The sequence below is a fragment of the Oreochromis niloticus genome, linkage group LG4 (assembly GCF_001858045.2).
Source record: "Oreochromis niloticus isolate F11D_XX linkage group LG4, O_niloticus_UMD_NMBU, whole genome shotgun sequence".
Classification (NCBI taxonomy): Eukaryota; Metazoa; Chordata; class Actinopteri; order Cichliformes; family Cichlidae; genus Oreochromis; species Oreochromis niloticus.
This window is the reverse complement of record NC_031969.2, coordinates 20,201,764-20,225,476: the sequence shown is the minus strand read 5'-3', so window position 1 is coordinate 20,225,476 and position 23,713 is coordinate 20,201,764. Positions and strand designations below refer to the sequence as shown.

The following is a 23,713-nucleotide window of genomic DNA, read 5'->3' as shown; positions in this document are numbered from 1 at the left end:
GACTCTCCACCCCCACCCATCCTCACATCAGCCTACTAACCAGCTGCGGCTGTTTTGCTGGGATTTACTGAAAAGGGTCTGTATTTAGGAAGTGACGGTTCTTTGCTACTCCCACACTAGATGCTGTCATTCCAGCTGACTCACACAAACATTAGCATTATTCTAACAGCCAGACGTGCGATATGACATTTAAGGGAAGGAGGGAATTTCATCGTTTGATTTGGAGGTCTGCATTTCTCCCAAAGTAAACCTCCTTTCCTCTTCATTTTCTTGGTGGGGCAGTGCAGATGAAATATGTTAATACTATGTATATACAACAGACGTGGAGTGAAATTCTTTCCACTAAAAGTCTGAATCGTATAGCACTTTAAAGTAACTAAAAAGATTTAATCTTCTGTTATGAATTTTAAAAAATGATTCCACGAGCGCGTGGACCCACCTCTGCTTTACCAATTGTGCCGAGGCAGACCTCCCCTAAAGGCAGCAGAAATGAGCACAAGGTCAGGATAGGAATGCAAAGCACTGGCACCTGCCTAAATCTTTAAATTACCAGGTTGTCTCAGCAACACACACACACAGACACACACACACAAAAGCTACTGTTGACCACTCCCTAAAACCCAGCTCAGGATTTAAGCCTAAAGAGAAATGACTTCAGCTCAAAGCCAACAGGTGTGTACACTAAAATTTGAGGATGTATGAAAGTATATACTTGAATTACGATGAGAGCTTTAAACTCTTTTCAAAACATCTCAGAGTGCATAAAACGTCTTCAGCTGAACTCTCGACGGGACAAGTTATTTTCTCACTGGTAACATCCCAGAATCAGTCTTAAGCCTCTGAGTAAGAAAGCATGGGAAAGTCAGAGAAGCCCCTCTTTCCCTTTCTCCTCTACAAAGTTCAAGACAGTCTGAGGGCATTTTATTAGGGTTGATACTTATGGAAACTGAGGCAAAATAAGAAGCTAAACTGAATTACTTTCAGCACTGGTGGCTCTGTCCCTGTGGTCTATTGATTCGGTGACAACATCAAGGATCGGGGTGCAAGTTACAGTATGCGTCCACACAGTGCAGGCACACACAGACATACCGACTGTCCAGCTCTTGGGTATGAACCCATGCACGAGTGAGCTGCATGCTTAGCTGTGTGCTGTGGAGTTCAGACCAGTTCAGAGCACTGTGGTACCACTCCAGCTTTTGGGAGGGGTTCGTCTGTCTCACAGTCATTTCCTGGACGGGAATATTATAGCACCACACGTATGAGAAACAAACCCCTTTCTTTTTACACACTGACTCCAGCCACTTTCATTTGCTTGCAACTCAATAGAGAAATCCCTGGGAAGTAGGTCTTCTTATTCAATAGCCTCGGTAATATGATTCCAACAACAACTTTATGCAACACGGCCTCCTGGAGGCTCGAGGCGAGGCATGGAGTCGGTGGGTGCTCTCTTTATTTTGCAGCGTGGTATGGCTGAGGCTTACGTCTGCTGCGCCTTTAACTTTTAAACTCCTTCACCCCCTTCTCTCAAGCGGGGCTGGGCGACACCTGTGCACCAACTGTACTGAATGGCAACAACAAAGAAGGCGGGGCACGGGCCCAGATGTGCTCTGGGAGTGTCTCCACTGGTGCGGCTTTGTTAGCATGTGAGTCTATACGTGTGCACGAATGTGTTCATGTACAAAGAGGAGGGACAGGAGAGGGGCTTTGCTTCCCAAGCCAAAGCATAATGAAAGGGGAGGAAAACAGGAAGAGGGAGAAATGCACAACAGCAGAGAGCAATTAGTAGACTAAGTGACGTGATGCATGTTTTCATGTTATGGACAGCAGCAGGACTGTTGTGGAGCTCCTGCTTCTTTAAATCTGGGTGTACCCCCAACACCCAGACTGTCTGCTATACCTCCATTTTAGCCCTTCTTCCTCCCTCTCCAGTGATCGCACGTATACATGTAGGCACAAAGCTTGTGTTGTCTTTTCCTTGTGAGGCACTGCCAACTTAATGGCAGCCCTGTGTTCTCCCTCCTCACATGGAGCGCCTGTTTTCTCTGAGTAACCCTCCGCCCCATGTCTCCTCCCACCATAGCTGGCAATATGACAAGGTCAATATGACAGTCTTTTCTCTCCCTCTCTCTTTTTCTACCTTTGTCTCCCACCCCTCTCCTTTTTTCTCTGTATTTCTGTGTTCTAGCTCAACTGGTGACAGGCTCCACCCTGCAGCTTTCATCTTTTTTTTCCCTTTTTTTTTTTTTTGAAGCTCCATCCAAGAGTGGGAAGCAGGAAAAAAGAGAGCAGAGAGACAGATGCACAGGGACAGATGGAGGGTGACTGAGATGGCGACAGACAGAGTTGAGCATAATGCTGTAAAATGGAACAGCACTAAACTCTTGATTTAAATTTGTTGACGCGTCCAAGTCGTGCCATCAGTTGGAGCTGAGCGTCAGAAAGATCTGGAGCCGATTCCTCCTCTCGTTTTGGCCAAACGAGAGGCCGAACGGCGAAGAACCAAATAAATGTGCTGCGGACCAAACCGCACATCGGCAGCCTTGGAGGGAACGAGCCTGAGAGAGAGTCTCAGTTGGAGCTGAAGGTCGAGAAAATAGCCATGCTCTTGCATCTGAATCAATACCAACGCTTTAGAATCAGATAAGGAATGGCTAAGTCAACTATGACTGACAGCACCAATTATTAAAGACACGAGCAAACAAAGAGCGAGGACGCGGCTTTTAGATGGCGACCGTCAATAGTTAAGATGGCCACTGAAGCCAATTCACTTTTAGTGAGCAAATAAAAACAGTGAGGCTGTTTCACAGAAGTGTCTGAGGTCAGAATTAGTCTCAAAAAGCAGCCTCAAACTTAAAACATTCCCAAATTACATAAGGCTCCCTGGTAAGAGGAAAAAAAAGGGAAAACAACCACGGTACATATGAATTAAATTAGTGCTGGCAACATCTCCACAACACCACAGAGAAGGTACAAACACTAAGAGGCCAAACTTTCCCCCCCTCTAACTCTCTCTCTTTTACTGCATGTATAAGATGGAGAATGTCTTATGTAATGTACACGAAGCTGGGGGCTCATGGAAAGTGGGAGACAAAAAACGTGAGGGAAGGACGGAGGAAGAGAAGGGAATAGAAGCCGTGTTGAAAGCAAGGATGAGATGGAGTCCCAGGGAATTAGGGATGGAGGGGAAGAGGGTGGAAGGAGGGAGGGGGGTGAAGGGGGCAAAGTCTGGAAGCTAGCTGACAGGATTGGATATGCCCAGACAGAGAGCCAGGCCCAGGCCCAGACTTGAGAGCCTTATGTGAATCTCAGAAATGCCTCACCCATCTCTCTCCCTCATCCCCTTCTCTTAAAAAGAAAAAAAAAGAAAAGAAACCCTCACAATTCCTCCCTTCACAGTTCGATACTCCTCAGCCATACTCACAGGCAGAGCTCCTCCCTTTCTTTTCTCCTCAAACAAGCAAACACAAAGTCATACTGGACTGCTGTAGTGCCCCTGAGCACATACGACAGAATCCAGGGTGCTGACCGAGCAAGTAAATAATAACATAAACCAGCTGTGGCTCCACTTCAACCACAATACTTTGGGTATATTACTGTACAACTGGCAGATCCCTTAACTCAGCTCTCTGATGCCTTAAAGGGTCAAACTAGATCTACTTTTACTTTCATTTGCAAGTTAAACAGTAACAATGAAGCTGGAAATGGACCAAAAATACAAAAAGTAAAAAGGAAAGGAGAATAAAAGGGAAAAAAAGAGAGCGTCTTCCTCTAAATTCTCCCATGTCTTAGCTCTCTTTCTCTATCTTTCCTCATCAGCAGTGCCTTGCCCCAGACATGGTCTGCATATTGTCTGAAAGGCTTTGCGAGCTGAAATTCTCTCATGATAGAAATACTGAGCAGGGAGTGCAGAAGGCGCATTAAAGAGAATGGGAAGAGGTAGGGCGGGGTGGTTGGAGTGAAGCACTGAGTTGTCTGTGTTTATTTTGGAAATGCGGGCCTGCACACTTGCAGCAGAGGAACTGACCCTAAACTTCACCATGGCAGATCCTCACAGAAAAAGCCAAACCCGAGCACTCGTTTAGGATGTCCCACACAGGTGATTTAAAAAAAGGGTAGACCGTATATCCCCTCGGGGCGGGGGGCTAAGGGGCAGTTTAACCCACCCTGGGGACGCAGGAATGGTCTGCTCGAGGAGGAAGCAGTGAGGCCGTGAGGTGATTAGTGGTTACAGTTTAACTGGAGAAAAATGCACGGTGCGTGAGCCCCAGCCAGCCTGGGAGCAAAGCGGTATGCACTGGTCTTTTTCAGTTTTCAAACTAGCATGAGTCAAGTCACTGTATCCGCTCTGTCTATTCTTAATGCATGGGTCCAAGAATGTGACCCATACAGACACATCAGTCTGCAGCGCTCCGCAATATGTCTGTGTCATTCAGCAAGCACGTGGCAATGATTAAGAATAAAAGATTTGATTCGTCTGGAAGTGATTTACTATTATATTCAAGTTTATCTACATTCAGGTATTGAGATTTACATGGAAATAGCCTCCAGGTCACAATGTTCAGCTTGAGGCTACAAGAGAGGACTTTACTAACAAGTGGATGATGCCAAAGTGGTTTTATCCACCCTTTATGTGCAGTTAGTGGTAAGCAATTGAATGATTACATTGCCTTAGCGTTTTGGCAATAATTTGATTAATTAATGATAACAGGCAAATCATTCATTGTGATTTATCTTCAAATAGGCACAGCTCTTTTAGAAATGTATCCAAAAACTGACCATCCTCTCTTCTCCACCTAGCTTCAGTACAAAGACATTTCTTCTGGCACAACACTTGCATCTCCTCGATCACTGGTAACGAGCTTGAATGCACGACCCCGCCAAACGCGTTCGAGACGTGACATTTCCCTAATGCATGAAGCACGAGGCTGTTCATCTGATTAGCGTTAACTCTCTACAAATGCAAACCCCAGAAAGGACAGGCTCTGCCATGGGAAATCTCAAGTGCTGCAGCTCTTATCCCTGGGAAGATAAACGCAAGTGTGTATCAGGTGCCTTGTTTTCACTGCATGCTGCCTCATTCACTGACCACTGTAATCCTCCCTCCCCTGCTGCTGAGTTGCCTTTCAGCTCGCCTGTAATCCCTAGCAGCTACGGAGCCCCACTGTGATATTAATTCGAACACTCAACTTGGCTTTACCAAGCAGGTTTGTGCAACTTACATCCCACCCACTTACTGGTAGCAATCCTTGCCCTCCGCACAGTGTTTTTTTCCCCTCTTAAGTGGCAAACATATTGTTGTGGTTTTACATGAAACTGTGAAAAAAATCAACTTGCTTCTGCCACCTTTTAGACTTTAGATGAGGATTTCTTTGGCGGCAATGCAAAAAGCGCAATGCAACAATCAAATCGATGTGGTACATTTTTATTGGGCCTCGTTTAAGGTATTAAGCACAAGTGCACCCTGGGTTCCCACCATCTCTCTACCACAAACCTCGTGGTAACGCTGACGCAGGAGTACGCCTTTGAGTTCCACCTTTTCCACCATAAAACAGCTGCCGTTCCCTCACAGTTTGGACCAAAACTGAATGATGTCACGGTTGCGGTGCAATCTCGAGACACATGGAAAATTGAGGAGGGGGTGAATACCACACCCATGATCTGATTTTAGAGACTGGCACGGTGGACAGCCTTAATAGTACATATCCTCTGAGGAACCAACTACAGCAGCCAAAGGCTGTCAGACCTATAACTCTGGCTAGCACTCGGTGCAAGTTGTTGCTCCCAGCAGCAGTCCAGTTCCCTACATATGGCCAAGTATGAATTAAAGGAAGAAAAAGGAAATATACAGCAAGAAAATTACACACACACATCCTGTGAGCGTGAAATGCCGCCACAAAGACGCACAGCTGGAGCTCTGTGGACATCTGGCTTTATGGTGGAGATGAGAGACTTTTCTCTGCAGTGACTAAATGTTGTGGGAGAGAGTCGTCGCCTGAATAGCGATGGTGATAAATGCCTTTCCATCTGACCACAGTCTTTCTCTTGGATGGATGTTATGGTTGACCTCCGGCTGAACTGATCATCAGCTGACTGGATAAACAATACAGCCAGCGGGCTGTGGATGTGAGGAGCACCTGTGCTCACAGTTCGGAGAAGGTTTATGGATTACATAGTGGGGGCCTCGGAGAGGGAGGGCGCAAAAGGAGTCAAAGTTCTCCCTGTGCAGAAAGCCTCCACGGCCTCTTTCGCTCCTTCCCCACATTCTTTGAGAGAGGTCCAGTGGGCCTGTGGCCAGACCTCCTCTCTCCACATGCTGCCTGTGTGACAGTTTTTCTCATGCACCAACACACTATATTGTTCACAGAACACCTCACAGTCACCTTGGAAATATACAGTCATCCAGCTCTTATCCCACCCCCTGAGTGTGCCTCGTTCTGCTTGTGGCCTAATGCGTTTTAATGATCAGGCCTTATTACCCTCCAGCGTAGGCCTTGTTAGGTCTGCCTTGGCAGGGCAGAGCTCGGCTCTCTCTCCCCTGGCATCTTCTGGAACAATGGGAGCAGGGGAGGCAGCCAATGGGGAGAAGGTCCATCCCAGGCCCAGTCCCAGTGTGCACACAATTAGGCTTAGGAACAGTGGAATTGCTTAATTGGAGGAAAATAGCGCTTTATCTAGGTTTCTCTGCCAGGGCTCATCCTTGCCCCCCTGTGCTACATGCTTGGCCTCATCTAACTCAGAACTGGATGAAATAAAAATGACACAATGGCAGGTATATAAAAACACCTAAAAGAGGTCTTAAGGTCATAGTTATGGGCAAAATATTCTATTTAATCACAGCACATTTTATACCCAGTTGCAGCAAGATGAAAAGTTTAAGTGAGAAAAGAAGTTAAAGAAAAAAAGAAGTATTTTCTCATCTTCTTTATTTACCAATAACAAACATCACCGGTTTACGTGTCAGTCACAAGCACGGAGACGTTGAACTCTCTATCAGATGCGGTGGCAAACATCAGAGAGCTTCTATCAGGGAGGCTCTGTCTTGCACAACAGCTGGCTCTATATAGGGCGAGATTTGTGACACTGCTCTAAAAATGTCTCTCTCGGGGTCTGTGGAGAGGGATGCTGGATTAAGAACGGATGCAGACGCGCGGAAATGGTCGGTGACGCGGTTTGTGGGTGAATGGCACAAACCCCGGCGATGGCACGCTCGCCTCCACCGGCCTGTTGGCTGTGATAGTGCGGGGAGTCCTGGCTGCAGGATTTTCGGCGCACCGCTGGAGAGAGTCCCCGAAAATAGGTCACTGCCCTGTTTGAACTCGCGCAAATTTTCCTCACAAAGCAGGAGCGCACTCACACCAGCGTGGCCACACAAGACAAGTGGGCACAACACACAGAACTGACGTCTCAGATAGGGTTGCCTCTGGCTTACCTTGAAGCGAGAATGCCGTGGATGTGGTCGAGATATCTCCGGCTTGGTCCCGATCTCTCCTGTGCAAACTTCGCACGCAAAGTCCCGTGGCTCTAACGGCGTCGGTGTCAAGAAGACCCCTCGTCAGTTTGTTGCTTTTTCTACGTTAAAAACGAAATAAACAGCTGTCACGTCTTGGGAAAATAGAACTAGGTGTCTGGAGAGGCGGTCCGTTTGCAGACCATTGTCAGGATTATTTCTAAGCATTGAAAATCAAACATAAGCCTTAAAACGCACTGTGTGTGACAGCTGCTCGTTTAAATAAAGGCTTGTCTACGAGGATGACAGCCCTGTCTGTGGTCGTGGGGTGATATTTTGCATGTTATCCCGACACTGGAAACCCGTCAAAAAAAAAGTGCAAACACCCAGAGATCCTTAGCCTGAACTGTTCCCGCTGAGGAAAAAACAACGAAGACCACTTGCTTGTGCTGTGCATCAAAAGCGCATAGGTGATTTCTTCCTAAATTCAAAGCGCATCGCTTAATGGCAACGCTGGTCAAGTACGGGGGTTCCTATGGGTGGTCTTGCGTCTCCAAAGAGGGGGCGGGGGTGAAGGGGTGGGAGGGCACCAAGTGGTGGTGGTGGATAGGATAGATAGGGCGGGTTGGCGACTGGATGTGGGGTAGAGGGAGAGGATCGTCTCTAGCTTCTTCGGTGCTTTTCCAGATGCAGAGGTAGGGCTGTTTTTTGGTTTCTTTTCGCGCAGTGATCCCAGTGTGTCTTCTGCCTGATATTTTTTTTTCTCTCTCCTCCCTCTCCGCACTCGGGGAGACGCTGAGTGCTGATGGAAGTCTCCCCCACGACCGTCTGACGCGCACAGACAGCCGCCCGGAGCCCAGCCAGCCCGTCAGGACCAGCCCAGAGTCTGCCAGCTCAGCGCATGCTTACTGCTCCGCCCATCCACCATGGGCAGTCCCAGGCTCCTCTCCAAACTAACCCTCTCTCTCCGTGTCCTCACGGTCATCTCTCCGCCCCTGCTCCCCGCCAACAACAGGCCATCGCGCAGGGTGACACCCCTCTTGTTTACAGTTTAAAATGTTCTCTTCCTCTTCAGTTTTGTCTCTTTGCTCGTATTAGCCACTAACTCAGCCCCGACAGGCTGCTCTGAAAAGACGGAAAACGCCGTTACGTAATTTAAAAGTTCAGTCTCGAGAAGAGGAGGCGATCCTTCTGCGAGACAAACGCACATTTTCACCACATGAGCCAAAACATCCCGTGCTTGGCTCGTACTCTGCACTGTCGTTAGAAATGTCAGTAATTATAAGGATGCATAATGGTGATTAGGCAAAGCTGGTTATAGCAAATGCAGTCTGTGAGGTAATTAACAGACAGACTATACTTTTTTTTATGCGCAAAAACTTAGCTGTGAGCACCATTTTTACCTTAAAGTGTTTATTTTTTTAATTTCATATATTGATAATCAATGAATCAGTAAACAGAACAGGACTTGCTGCACCCCCCCCCTTTTTGTTGTTGGTTGGATACTGTCGCCATAAGCTGTAAGAAACACATATCAAACATATTTTGAACCTTTATTTGTTTATTTATTTACAAACTTTTCAGTTGCTGCATCTACAGTAGAAATTCACTACCTTGCCTAGTTTGTCATACTTGGCTGAATACTCCTATAATTTAGTGCATTCTTCGGGAAAAAAAAGAAAGAAGAAAAAGAAAACAAAAACAACCCTCCTCTTGTTTTTGTCATTTGGATTGAAATTACAGACCAATATTATGATTTGAGCCCATAAACAGTGTGAAAATGTCACCAACTGAGCAATTTCACCTTCTGGCTCCTGTGAGCAGTTCCCTGGGCCATTTACTCCTCTCTGAGGTTTCACATAACTCCATTTGTTTCTCACAGTAATGGTAAGACTACAATTACACGGTAGAATTTGGGAAACAAAATGTCAGCGTGTTAGATTTTAAAATCTAAATGTCAAAAAAAGAGAAGTGATTGCTTGTCTTGTATTTTGCCGCATCAGCACGTTACAGATAAAGTCAGTGGCACCACAGTGATAGTGTGTGTTTGGAGTGTAAATAAAGGGTAACCTGGAGTGATGTGGCCAATGCCGAGCTGTAAGTTACTGTAATATATTAGGATTAAAAGCCTTTTATTGTCACTATAAATGTATAAGTCAGATGCAAAGAAGAAAATGAATATCATACAATAATTTGTACAGTAAATGTAAAAACGTGGTACATAATAAATCTACTAAATAATCAGTGTAGATAAGAGGGATCTAAGAGGTAATGTGTCATTTCCAAGGTGCAAATATTTTGCTGTATATGTATCAGTCTGCACACCACTGTTTTCTGGTCTTATAGGCTTTTATATATGTTGCACGGTTCTAACTTTTAAAGGAATTCACGTTTGTAAAATAACTAGCAGCACAGATACCAACTCAAACAGAGGTCTCTGTCATAACCGATGCAACTTTTTTTCTATTATTTTTTCCTGATAGGTTTTTGTCCGGCCCGTCTTGTGCCATTTAAATGTGTCTGTGACGCTGAGTGAGGTGTGCAATATGGCAGTGGCTCTCCCTGGGTTTTCCTTCTACCACCACCAGAGGGCGTAAAGTTACCGGGTGGAAGGTGAAATAGCCTCCGGAGCCTTACATTTACTGAGAGAAAATAAAAATAAAAACAGTAATATAACATTTCTATTAAAAATAAATAAAATGAATAATAAATAAATAAATAATGGGACTGAATGGAGTATTTGTACCATCAGTGCTGTAAAACATTAAAACTCCATCTAGCCTATCTTCATGTTATTGGAAAGTAATAAGTAAGCAGGGGCCTAAATAATAATGTCTGTGGAGTTTAAATCGTCTGCTACATCTGGAGGCATTAAGATGTGATTCGGGGTTCATGAACAAATCAATATTCCAGAGGATATAAAGAGGATTCTATAACAATGTAGGCTTTATGAATGAAAAGTAAAGAGGGTGTTTGCTTCTTGGAAGCATTTATAATTTGGTGGAACAGTGCTAAGACGCACTTGTCCAGAAGAGGGCTGCTTTAAAAATCACTGCCACGGTTTTCAGCACTGATGTCCCACAGATGTATTCTTCTATTCTCCTGTAAACGCCCGACAGCGTGCAGCCGCACCTGTGGGTAATTACTAAAAATGCGCCATCGTGAAAAGATATAAAGCTGCTGCTGCTGCTGCTGCTCACAATCCGGATCAAATTCATTGCTGCCATACTGTGACTTCACTCCATGCATGCGCCATATAGCCTCTGTTTAACAGATTAGATTAGGTTACTGTAATTTAGCCTCCCGTGCTTCCACTGTGGGTCTGTCACACCCAAAATGGTGAACAACATTAACATTCAGTGTGTGTGTGTGTGTGTGTGTGTGTGTGTCCCTAAAAGCCCTCCCCGGTGCGCTGTTGCTGTGCAGCGTTGCCAGCTCGTCAGCTGATCCCTCTTGTTCCCTTATCGCAGCTGTTGGATTGTCCACCCTTGTAGTAGTCCCGCTCTTTATTTACTCATGAGCCCGAGCTGCCACGGTGCACTAACATTTAGGTTATTGCTCTCATAAAAATAAGAATTTAAAATGTTTTTTAAAAAAAGCCTATTTAGGTTAAAATCATACCCCCCCTCTTTATAAAGTATATTTAATCAGATTCAAGCCATGTGACGGGAAACTATTAATGATTCAGCTCAGCTCTGTGACGGCAGATCTGATCACAGATCAGCTGTAAATGCCCCCCCTCCCTAGTTTAAACATTTCAAGCTCCCTCCGCGGCTCTCCACATGTGTCGATGTATTTCTGCGCTAAATAGTCCTTTGTTTACACGCAGTCCTCTCTCTCCCCCCTCCCTCTCTCTCTCTGCGGAAGGAGGCTTTTGGTAGTGCAGTGTGTGACTCCTACCAGCTGTTTCCCGCCTTGAAAGCCATCCGATCAGCTGCGCACACACACACAGACACACACACGGTCATGCAGAGGGAGAAAGCAAAGGGGAGGGAGAAAGAGAGAGAGAGGTAGAGCGCCACACACAACGAGGGAACCCCATCAGCTGGAAGTCGAGTAACATTACAACTCTCAGCAGCCTCAAAGTACTACATTACACGGACGAGGCATTTATATCTTCTCTGTGGATTTAACCCGCATCGGATCACGGGGGATTTTTACCCACTAACGTCATCATTTTTCCCTCTTTATACCACGGAGACTGTTTGCTGCTTTTCTTTTTCTTTTTTTCCCCTTAAAAAACTGCTGGTGGTGGGGAGGGGGGCACCAAACTGGCGAGAGGCGAGCATGGAGTATTTCATGGTACCAACTCAGAAGGTGCCCTCCTTGCAACATTTCAGGAAAACGGAGAAAGAAGTGATTGGTGGTCTTTGTAGGTGTGTATGCCACGCGCGTTTCACCCGACATGCTGTGTCTGTTATTATTTTTGTTATTATTATTATTATTATCACCGTCATCATCACTAATATCACCATCAAGTCATCTGCTGAGAGCACCGCGCACTTAGCGATGTCCGTTTTGGGCAACACGCTTGGTCTGATGTGTTATTGTGTACACGACCCTCTCACGCGGAGCTGCGGGCATTAATTAACATCAAACGGCGAGATCAAGGGGCGACCGAGCACGCGGGGGGCTCCCGCCGTGTTCACGGCGTCCTCTGCGTGCTTTTATTTTGCATCTTTGCCTGCGAAATCGATGCATTTTGTGGCTAACAAACATAAACCACGTGGTTCCGTGCACACCACGCTGCTACTCGCTCAGCGCATCCCCGACCTATTTGTGCTTAAATAATCCCTCACCCGTGGCCTATGTGTACTTAAATTTACATGAGAAAGGGAAAGTTGAGCTAGCGGACGTCGCGGTGCGTGCAGGGGTCTATTTTCGCCTCGCACATTCGTGAGGGTTGACGATTTCGCTCGCAGGGAGCCGAAGTTTATTGTGGGTAGTGCGGCCATGCTTGTGGCTTGTGCAAAAAAGTGATGGAGGTGGGGGGAGTGGATGAGAGAGGGGGTGAAAGGGTCTGGCGTTTGTTTCCTGTTTATGGCGCCCTGTTTTCATTCACTCCAAACGTTAAAAAGGCACTGCTGTTGTCTTATTCGCCCCTGTTTTAGGCGGCGGTGGTTTAAATGGCGTTTCTGCGCTTCCCGTTGACGCTATCGAGCCGCCTCCACTGCGTCGTTTCATCCCGCACCTCTGCCATGCTGCCTGCCGCATTGTTGTAATGGCGGAGGACACGAAAGTCTGCTCGGAACGCGGAGGTGGTGTCGGGCACTGTGAGGACGGAGGGAGTGTGTTTGGGGGACGTTAAAATACGTTTCCCGTTGGGTTTGTTCGGTAAAAGGAGAAATTTGGCTTTTCGCGGGGAGGCAGGAAAATTAAAAGTGGCGTTATTAATAAGGGGGTGTGTGTATGTCGCGGAAGGCCCGTCGATACGTCCGCAGCCCTGTTTGAAGAAGGAGGCGGAGGGATCTGCGACTGTTGCTCCTGCTGCTGGTAGTGACAGGGGCAGTCTGGGAAATGTAGTCCGCTTTTCTGCGGGGAATTGGTGCACCGCAAGGAAAGCCGGAACTTTACCCAGAAAAACTTTAAATGCTTTTGAAATTTAAAATAAAGCGAAAATTGGCACATTTTTTCTTTAAACTTTGACTCCGTGAGCACACTGTAAAGTCCTTATGACTCAAATATAACTTAATAAAAACCAGAATGACTAAAATTTGTAACAGTTCTTGTTGTAAAGTCACATTTATTCAGCAATAAAATACACCGTTAGTAATTAATTAGCTTTTTTATCCCTGTATCTGTAAAATATAACAGTTTTTTAAAAATCATGATCACGGTTATAGTTTTATTGTTACATTTTATCTGCACAACAGTTTTAAAACTCAGATGTCCAGGTTGTTATATTTGAGACCTTTTGGTATTCTTGCTTGAAAAGCAACTTGTGATTATTAATGTATTTGTAGAACTCGTAGAATTTGAAGACAAAGTTAGAGAGACAAGGTTGAGATGATTTGGACATGTGCAGAGGAAGAATAGTGGATAGGTTGGAGATGAAAGATGGACCTGCCAGGTGGGCAGATTGCATGCAGAGGGTTGGAGTGACAAGAGAGGTTGCTAAGGATTGGATGTGATGGAGGCAATCGGAAAATGATGTTGAAGATATTTGTGGAACCGTATTTCAATTTGATCAGTTTCAATCAGCCTGTTGGTTGAGCTTTGTTTAGTTTCTTAGGGTAATGATTTAAGCCTAAACTCACTCTAATTCAGGCTCTAAAGTGGCCTGTGTTTGTGAAGTTCAGGCTCAGTTGGTTATGTTTTGGCAGTGGATCTGTTTGTTGGATGTGCTGCTGCAGTGCTACACATGTGTCTGTGCGTGTCTGTGTATACACACATAGACACGGCTTTTCTAATCTGTGTCTGCACAATTGTTCCCAATGTTTGCACTAAGGCAGCTGAGTCAGTACAGATAAGAGCTTGGTTTCAGAGAGGGTCCCATAGATACTGAGCTTGATACTGAGGATGTTAGAGGAAATTCACTTAGAATTCCCCCTCAAACTCAGTTTAACCATATGGAATGCACTGATTCACAGTTTAAATATTGGAATGTTCATAAACTATATGCTGTTCTTTTTAAAAAACGATAGGCCTGCAACATTAAAATATCTTCTAACACGTGCTAAAAATGCAAATACACAGAACTTGTGATCTTTCATAGGTTTGTAAAAAATTTCAGTTATTAGTAATAATACGTGTAGTTGCTAGTGGGCTGAAAGGACAAAGCCGCTGTAAATACCTGTGTAATCACAGGAACGGGCCAGTCATTTCTGCTCTTTGGTGGTGATATAAATACACACTTTAAAGAGTCAGCTCACATAAAAAACACACACACAAAAAAAAAACAGTTGATGTCAAGGGGAACAAATGCTGTCAGCTTTTTGCTTTTCCTCCTGTGTCCAGATCATTTCTTATGTAATGCAGTTCTGGTATATGTAAACTTAACTCAGCTGCAGGTTTACTGCATTGGTGAAGAGTGGAGCAAACTGTGTCTTGGCATAAGCTGTTTTTATTGGAACTATTTCTTGGGTATAAAGTAGTTCCAACAAAAACCATCAGGAGAGGCTTGCCTGTGCTTGCAATTAGTTTACTAACTTGACCACTGATAATTTCCCCATACTAATCCTTGAGATGTTTTTGAAGTAATTCTGAGAAATGAAGGAAAGTGCTAACGGAAGTACGAGAAGAAAGAGCAAATTGAGGAAATCTGGGCTGACCAAAAAAAGATTTGATTAGCATTCGCAGCAACAAGTTTACTTGTGGCCATTGAGTGTGCCATCAGCACCATATTAGTAAATGTTTTTTGTTTTAACACCGATTGGTTTATTTTTAGGTGTTCTTAAACTGTTCATTTTCCCTAATAGCTTTCCTGCCTCTCCCTTCTTCCCCTAGCCTGGCCAACATTCCTCTGACCCCAGAAACAGCCCGGGACCAAGAGAGGCGAATCCGCAGAGAGATCGCCAACAGCAACGAGCGTCGGCGTATGCAGAGCATCAATGCTGGATTCCAGTCACTTAAAACACTCATCCCACACAGCGATGGAGAGAAACTCAGCAAGGTGGGTCATAAACAGTGATTTAAATTAGATGATGAGTTAGCTGGAGCTGGAAGGGTCTGAACTTGCTTTCATAACCAAACTGTAATGTTGTTCTTCAGGCTGCCATCCTGCAACAGACGGCAGAGTACATTTTTACTTTGGAGCAGGAGAAGACACGTTTATTGCAGCAGAACAGTCAGCTCAAACGAATCATACAGGTAAATCAGTGCGCTGCTCAAACAGACTGTTTGCAAAGGAGTTAGCGGTCTTTTCACTATCATCAATCTTAGCATTCATCTAAAGCACATCTCACATTTCTCTTTGCGCTCTCTAGGAGTTAAGTGGTTCCTCCCCCAAGAGGAGGCGTGCAGAGGAGAAAGATGAAGGGATTGGCTCACCAGACATCCTGGAGGAGGAGAAGACCGAGGACTTACGAAGGGAGATGATCGAGTTGAGACAGCAGCTGGAGAAAGAACGTTCAGCCAGAATGAATCTGGAAGAACAGGTGACGACAGCGACAACGCAGTTTCAGGAGTCTGAAATTCCACTGACTGCTGTGGTTTTAACTTTGCAGAAATATTATCCTATTTTTTGCATCTTAGATGCGTTCCCTGGATGCCCAGTTGTACCCAGAGAAGCTGAAGGCAATCACCCAGCAGTTCCAGGAGCAGCAGGCCCAAACGCAGAGCCTTGTCCGTCTGCAGCAGCACAAACAGCTGGAGAGGGACCTCACTCCAGCCCACAGCCCACAGGTTGAAACATCTGCATATCACTGACTGATATACTTTAAAGATGTATGCTTTTTACTGATATAGAAAAATCCGCTCGTTTCAGTGTTTCAAACAACCTAATGAATTTAAACCGTTTTTGACACAGATGGTTAGCAAATCAAATCAAGAGTAAAAATCTGACCTTTTTAGCTTTGAGCTAAATGTTAGGTTAAAAAGATTAGACCTCTTTTGTCTTCATTGTTCAGCTCAGCATTTCCTTTTTCCCTTCTGTATCTTTGTTCATCCTTTTAACATGTACAGAGGCCATGTGCAGCAAGCTCTTGAATTTGACACACAAAAAGTGTTTATTTTTGGCTCATTAGCCTAAACTCATCAGCTGGCAGGCACCAGATTCCCCCCCTTCCCCCTCCCTAGCGTGTAAATTTTTTATGGACTTTGAGTCAATTATGTCAAAGTGTGTTGCATTTTCTAAAAATACACACACACACACACACACAGCTAGACTAATCCCAGAGTGTACCATAGATTTCACAGAGACGTGGACGTGGACATGACAGTCCTGTCCATGTCCACAGTTAGAGCTGTCAGCAGCTCAGACAGATTTACAGTGTGTTAAATGAGCCGCTCACACGTCTTTCTGCCGGTGCCGTCTCCAGCCCTGATAGCTGCAGCGTCCTGTTACTGCAGGCTTACCCTAACTGAACATGATGCCAAATCAATCATCGCCTGATGTCTGCCCTATCCGCTCCTTGTGGCAGCTGGGCTTTTGCAGTAAAAGATGATTGACGCCCTTTACATTAGTCATATGACACTTTGTGACTCCATAAGCAGAGCTGTGTAATGTAACCTCAAGTCAATATCAGTATGAATTTGCAGAATTACAGTAACACTGAATTACCCGGGGGGAAAAAAGCTAATTCAGGTGTGATTTACTGTATTGTTACCATCATGACTACTGAACAGTCTAGGACTGCATTGCATGACTCACTTTAATATTGCATTTTAACTTGTTATCATGTTAACATCTCAAAAAAATAGTGATAGGGTCATGTTTAGCACTATGCAGCATCTTCTCTTTTTTTAACAGTCCATAAACATCTGGGAACTGAGGAGATCAGGGGCTAGACCTTTGGGAGAAGAATGCTGTCCCATTTTATATAAGATTCTAGCTGCTCAATAGTCCTATCTCTTCTTTGTCATAGTTTTCATTTCATAATGTCAATTGAGTTCAATTTAGGGTTTTTATATAAAGCACTAAATCACAACAGTCCCCACAAGTCACTTTATACTGTAGGGTAAAGACCCTATAGTATTCCAAAGAAACAATCAAACATCCCTCTATGAGCAAGAATAGACATGGGAATTGTGCAGCCCCCGGGCCACATCTGCCGGCCCTTTCGTTGTTCCAAACTGGCCACATAAGGTCAATAGGAAATTAGGATTCAAATGTAATTAAGTATACATCATGCATTTTTGTCCTATTTCAGTCACCAAACACTCTTTGATAAACTACATCAGAGAATGGCTTTTTATGCAAAGCCTTCCCTGAAAAAGATATTGTCTGCATGCGAGCGTATGTTGCTCTAAAACAGGGGTGGGCAGGATCCACATGAGAAACTGGGTCTGTTGTAGGGGGCGGCTCCAAGAAGTTGAACTCAATTCTTCTCAGTATTAATTTTATGTTTTTATAAACTGCTGCAGGCAAGCATAGATGTTAGATTGAAATGTGAACTATGCGCCAACTTCATCACTACTTGATCAACAAAAACCAGGTGTAAACAATCTGTGCATTACTTTTGCAAAACACTTGTCTCCTTATGTGTGGAAAGTTCTCATCTGCAAGAGAAGAATACAAATCCAGCAGTGATGCTGAGTTGAAGTGCTCTGCCAGTAGTGAATTAGACTGCAGGTCAATGAGTTCAAGCTCAACATCACTGGATCCATTATTCAAACTGCAAGTGAAGGGAGCTGAAATCATGCGCATTTCACTCTCAAGTGTTTTGAAGTCTTCAAATCACCTTGAAAACTCATTATGCAGGGCTCCTAACGTGGATAAGTACCAGCTGAGGCGATCAGCTGATGGTATGGCTTCTTTCACTGTTGACATGTAAGTGAGAATGGTGTTCCCAAATCGGCTTGAAAGAAACTGCAACTTTCTTATGAAACCTTTTTATGAAGCTTTACATTTCATGTGCAAATTGGCCCTGTCTTGCAGTTTGGTATTTAGTTCATTCATTAGTGCAGTCATATAAATAACAAATGTAAGACTGTATTCCATTCTCCTGGAGAGCGCTCTGAATTATCCTTGCCTTTCTTCACATAAAACTCTTGAATTTTTACTCTCAAGTGCAACACTCTTACCCAAGCTGAGCCACCTGACAGCTGTGTGGTAGCCTATGTCACCATTTTCAATCTCGCGTTCCTCCAAAAGCCTAACAAACAGTGCTCTTGCCCACATCAAGCGAACTATTTTAACAATAATATGGTTCATTTTTAGCACCTACTTACACAACACTTCCTGGTGTATAATATAATGCAGAGATACCTATTTCAGCTCTGGGATCGTTTCAGTCCCTTTATCTTGTTAAAAATTAAAAAATTTCAAAGTTTTTCTAAGTTTTAATTGAGCTTTGGCCGAAAGAAGACTGCAACCTTTCAGTATTCTATTCATATGTGCCTCTTTTTTTGAGTGAATGAGCTTCAACATGCATTTCTGGTTGACATGATAAACTGTTCACAGACAGTGATTTCTGGAAGTGTTTCTGACCTCATGTATTTATTTCATGACAGAATCACATCTGTTTTTAATGCACTGCTGCATTAAAGGAGCCTGAATATTACAAGTGTTCAGTATTGATTTTTGGGCTTGTCTTCTTTGCGCACAGAGATTTCTCCAGAATCTCAGAATCTTTTGATCATATTTTGTACTGTAGATGATGAAATATTCAAAGTCTTTGCAGTTTAACATTGAGGAACATTGTCTGGATGATTTTGCAGTTTTCTGCAGATTGGTGAACCTCTGCAAAGACTCTGACCCTCTAACATGCTCTTTAATATACTTAGTCATACTACTGACCTGCTGCAAATTAACTTATTATTTTAAAATGTTCCTCCAAGCTTTTAGTATTGCTCCTGTCCCAACTTTTTTGAGGTAGTTTTTGCCATGAAAATCAAAATGACCTTAATTGTCTCAGTTTAAACAAGTTATATGATATATTCTCTTCTCTTTTGCACTTTACACAGTATCCTAACTTATTTAGAGTTGGGGTTGTATTTTTGTATTACTGCTAACATTATTTACAAGTTTAATATATGTTAATAGTAAACTGTGCAGGTTAAAAATGTGCCTTCAGTGCACTGAGGTTGCAGAAGTGATGACATGAGAATAATAAACGGTGATTACACCTTTCTACCAGGTGTTGGCCCCTGCTACTCCCCCAGCACCTACACACCACGCTACAGTCATTGTTCCTGCACCTGTCCAGACTCCTCAGTCCCACCATGTTACTGTGGTAACCATGGGCCCAGCATCAGTTATCAACACAGTTTCCACATCTCGACAGAACCTGGATACCATCGTTCAGGTGTGGCACAAAAATCCTGCCTCATATCTCACCACTAGAGGGGGGGTGTTGTCACTGACATCTGTTGCCTCTGTGTTTCCCTCAGGCAATCCAGCACATCGAGGGCACCCAGGGAAAGGGTGGCGCCGGGGAGGAAGAGCAGAGGAGGGCGGTCATCGTCACTTCGGGACGTGTCCTCTCTGACGCGGCAGGCTCAGACACAGCCTCAAACAGCGACGGGCCGGATGACTGTTCACTGCCTTGAGTTCATCCTTGACATCTTACGTACCATACACTCACATGCACGCACACACCTACACACAAGCCCCAAGCAGAGCAGGGCTACGGGAGCCTACAAACTCACAGCGCTCTTGTTCAGTGGAAAAGTCTGCTAGTTAGATTGAAGCACTTGTTGTTTTGTTTTCTTTATCAATAAACGTCATGTTGTACCGTGATAGGCAGCCCTTATGGTTTACACTTAGACACTCATACACACAGTCTCTTCTGTTTTTTTTTTTTCTTTCCGCTGCTTATGTCTAGCGCCGATCCTTCATTCACTCACTTACACAAGCTTTCTTCGTTAAACTATAGAAAGACAAATAGAGCGACTACTTCACTGACTATAAATGCTCTGTTTTACTGGATACTAGAACTTTCGAATGTCAACTAAACATTTCCATTAACTACCAGGACTGTTATCTCTCTGTGCGGCCCTGAAGCCGAAAAAGGAGACAAAGTCAATGAAGAGCCCATTGGTGTGGCGTCACCACCCCCACACCAGAGCAATTTTTTTTTTTCCCCTAAGCTGAACATCCTTTAAACCTCCCTCGGTTCCCGATCCAACTGAGCTGTATGGAGAGACACTGTGAGCTAAAAAAAGACTGTCCTAAAGTTCCACCTTTTAGGCTTTGTGTTGAGAGAATGTGTTATTTTACTTTTGTGAAGTCTACCTTTTCATGCTGTGTTTCTCTTAAAATTCCTCTAACAACAGGTTGATGAGAATTTCAAAGCTGTTTTTCATGGCTGACTGGTGCTCACAGGAAATGAAGCGAAGCTCGAAAAGAGAGTGCACTTACTGGTTCAAAACGCTATTTTATTTTTCTTCTCATGTTGTTTGTTTGTTGCCATTTTTGCTGGGCTGGGATCCCAGTAAACCCACATATCTTGACCCACATGGCTTATTCTGTTTACTCGTGGCCTGACCAAAAAAAAAGTTTTTAAATTTCTTTTTTTAAATTTTGCATTTCCTGACATCTTCCCTTTCTGAGTTTAAAAACACATGGCTTTTAAAATAAGCTATTCTTTGGGCCCCTGTTGAGTAACTGTCACATATGTGTCTCTTTTAGTGTTTTGAATCAGCGAGGCTTAGCGGTGCTCCGGACTCTGGCAGTCTGCAGCAGACCCGCTTTTGCCTTGAAATTCTTGCACGTGCAAATATAACTTGAATACAATCACTTGTTTGCTCGATCTTAAGAGCTTGTTCTATTTAGCCCCTTCCAGTGTAGTTTGCTTGTTTGTTTTGGGATATGTATCAAAGCAGAATATGCTTAAAATATGAGGAAAATGCTCAGGCTATATGCATTTCCTTATATTGAATATTTGTCCTTTAGTGCATTTTCTGTAAAATGTAACATGTTTTTTTGTTTTTTTTGTTTTACATATTTCTGCTTACATTTTTATGTGTTCTGTTGCCGGGAACTCTTGGTTGACGGACAGATTGACGAAGACATGTAGCGGAGAGAGGCAACAGCATGCCTTACTAATAGCAGGTGCAGGGAGGCACTGTGAAGCCAGCCTTAACACAGCCCTGGGGTTGAGGGAAGTTTTATTTTTTTTATTATTATGATTATTTTTCTCTTACTTGCATCATTTGGTAGCCGCTGGAACCCCTTTTTGTTTCGAGCTATCAGATCAATCCAGCTGGGGTGTGTTGGAATACTGTATATTCCCAGTTTTTATTTTACAGTGCTTTTTTAAAACAGGTTGCATTCATATGGTCCTGAAAGAGTATTCAAAATGCGATTTCTGGTTACTAGTAGATTTTATTATATTTTAGCCCCTTAAAGCCAGTTGATTGGCAAAAAATTTAAAAAAAATATATATACACACAAATATATATATATATATATATATATCTACATATAGCCACAAAGAGACGTCAACATTCCATAAATTTCCTTTAACAGTTCATTTTTCAGAAGATTAGTTGCATCTTTGACGCATCCCTCCTCACCCCTTGCATCAGTGCATAGATGGAGCTTCGAACCGCTGCACAGATAAATCGCGGAATTGCCCTTTAAAGAAAAACTATTGATGTCAGCTGCACTGCGATAAGCAGAATTAAATGATGGGTTGTTTCCGAGTGCTTCTCTTGATAGGAAAGGGGATTCCTGGATATGGAAAAAGTTTGCATGCTCTTCTGTTTGTGGAGCTCGCTTTATTAGTTTTTGCCCTCTGTTTGCATTTGATCACTTTTCGCTAAATCCCAGACATGGTTTATTCCCATCTACGTTTTACGCTCTGGTTCGAGTGTTAGGAAGCATACGCGGACATATCAGGTGGTCGGATAAGTGGGGTGGGTTTTGAGGGGATTCCATTAAATAGGGTCAAGATTACAAAGCACTTACTGTACTATATAGGAGTTTGCTTCTTTCTTGTTTTTTTTATATGAAGGAGCATCTCCTCATTTGAAGCTCTTGAAGTTGAGTAAAAACCGCACAGCTGTGTATCCCCCCTTTCCCTCCATGTCCAGTCCTCCTGCATCTTGTCCTGTCACATTCTTTTGCAGTTTTTATGCTGTCTTTGTTTATCTGTTTATATGTCTGATCTCCTCAGTTTTCCGCTTGTTCTCCTTCCTCTACCCGTTTTTTTTTTTTTTTTTTTAATTTTTTTTTGTTAGACCCATCAATGGATATGGTCATCGAGAAGCTATTTTTTTTTTTTAAAGAGAAAAGTTTTGGGGATAAAGAGGCTCGTGCCTTTGTAAAGACAGAATAATAAAGTTTGTACTTTGTTTTGTAAACACTGGGCTTTCTGTGTGTCTTTTCTGTTTCTCTGGTAACAGTTATTCTAACACAAATAGTGACATAACCAGCTGAATTTGATTCATTTCCAGTTCTGTTTGGCTGTTACTCAAGCAGTCGAGTTGATGCACAAGTGTCTGTTCCTGATTGGTGGATGGGCTTTTCAAGCCTCCCTCCCTCCCCTGCTCAGTTGCTCATGGCTAAATTAAGACTGACTACCTTCTCTGTAACAGTTAAAATTTACACCAGGGACGGTAGACTGCATCTCCCGTCGTCATCCTGTCTCTCGCCGATTCATTTCGAGCCTCTTGTTCACACGCTCGCACATTCTTTTAGAGATGCTGCTGGTTTTGGTGTCTGGGGTCAGCTGTTCGTGTCATATCACGATGTTCTCAGTCATTTAGTTAATAACCAAAATCAGGAACGTCTACAACAACAAAAGTTGAATGTGGTATTTATTTCAAATGTCATTGATATGTTAAGAGCACGGGTACACCCTAGATCAGGGGTGTCAAACATAAGGCCTGGGGGCCAGAATCAGTTCAGCAAAGTCTCCAATTCAGCCCCACCTGCTTTGGAAAATGTGACGGGCATAAATTTTGCTGTTTTCTGTGGTCCCCTGCTCATCCACTGAGCCTAACTGACACCCATATGAAGAAATAGAAGACTTGGATTTGGTGAGTCACTTATGGTTTATGGTAATGGTAATGGCCTGTATTTATATAGCGCTTTTCTAGTCCCTAAGGACCCCAAAGCGCTTTACATATCCAGTCATTCACCCATTCACGCACACATTCACACACTGGTGATGGCAAGCTACGTTGTAGCCACAGCCACCCTGGGGCGCACTGACAGAGGCGAGGCTGCCGGACACTGGCGCCACCGGGCCCTCTGACCACCACCAGTAGGCAACGGGTGAAGTGTCTTGCCCAAGGACACAACGACCGACACTGTCCGAGCCGGGGCTCGAACCTGCAACCTTCCGATTACGAGGCGAACTCCCAACTCTTGAGCCACGATCGCCCCTAGATATGAAAGTTGCTGTATAATTTCTCATATTATAAAGTCTGTAAATGTCCTCATACTCTCCTCCTGTGCCTCAGGTCACCAGCTAGACTTCCTCAGACTCCTCTGATGCCATCATCATCCTCCCAGATTGCTTTGACAAGCTGGTTTTGGCCAAGCCAAAAGTAAAACAGGAGGAAGAGGAGGGTTTCCAGCACGAACTTGTGCAGGGATGCCCTCTGAGAGAGAGGCAAGGGTTGACAGAGGTGGTTCACCAGCAAACACTGGGCCTCTACCCATCACTCAAATCAACACCACCATGGACCAGGTGCTGTGTGCCTCACAATCTGTGG

General features: G+C 44.0%; 2 protein-coding genes across 4 annotated transcripts in view; one reads left to right on the top strand and one right to left on the bottom strand.

Annotated features, from left to right (window-relative positions):
• The window catches only part of glis2b (GLIS family zinc finger 2b), a 28,887-nt gene extending 21,050 nt beyond the window's left edge, over nucleotides 1-7,837 (bottom strand). Inside the window, exons 1-2 of the mRNA XM_019357905.2 lie at nucleotides 7,706-7,837; nucleotides 7,430-7,569 (exon numbers count right to left, since the gene is read on the bottom strand). The gene's annotated coding sequence lies outside the window, so the exon portion shown is untranslated. The remainder of the gene's footprint in view (nucleotides 1-7,429; nucleotides 7,570-7,705) is intronic.
• Nucleotides 7,838-8,340: 503 nt separating this feature from the next.
• Nucleotides 8,341-22,354, top strand: tfap4 (transcription factor AP-4 (activating enhancer binding protein 4)). Of its 3 annotated transcripts, none has more exons than XM_005454896.4 (7): nucleotides 8,341-8,475; nucleotides 14,894-15,059; nucleotides 15,158-15,256; nucleotides 15,373-15,543; nucleotides 15,641-15,790; nucleotides 19,186-19,353; nucleotides 19,439-22,354. In XM_005454896.4, the coding sequence occupies exons 2-7, from the start codon at nucleotides 14,985-14,987 to the stop codon at nucleotides 19,595-19,597; spliced, it is 822 nt and encodes a 273-aa protein (XP_005454953.1). In that variant the 5' UTR covers nucleotides 8,341-8,475; nucleotides 14,894-14,984; the 3' UTR covers nucleotides 19,598-22,354. The 3 variants fall into 3 exon arrangements, with proteins under 3 accessions (XP_005454953.1, XP_003450108.1, XP_025762017.1); XM_003450060.5 differs by lacking the exon at nucleotides 8,341-8,475 and adding an exon at nucleotides 11,331-11,823; XM_025906232.1 differs by lacking the exon at nucleotides 8,341-8,475 and adding an exon at nucleotides 12,970-14,793.
• Nucleotides 22,355-23,713: the final 1,359 nt, after the last annotated feature.

What these genes read in the sequence shown, in the direction of transcription:
- tfap4 (XM_003450060.5), top strand. Translation starts at nt 11,735, where the DNA reads ATGGAGTATTTCATGGTACCAACTCAGAAGGTGCCCTCCTTGCAACAT. An exon ending in CTCCAGCCCACAGCCCACAG is followed by an intron (nt 15,791 to 19,185) that starts GTTGAAACATCT and finishes CCTTTCTACCAG; the next exon opens with GTGTTGGCCCCTGCTACTCC. An exon ending in ACCTGGATACCATCGTTCAG is followed by an intron (nt 19,354 to 19,438) that starts GTGTGGCACAAA and finishes TGTTTCCCTCAG; the next exon opens with GCAATCCAGCACATCGAGGG.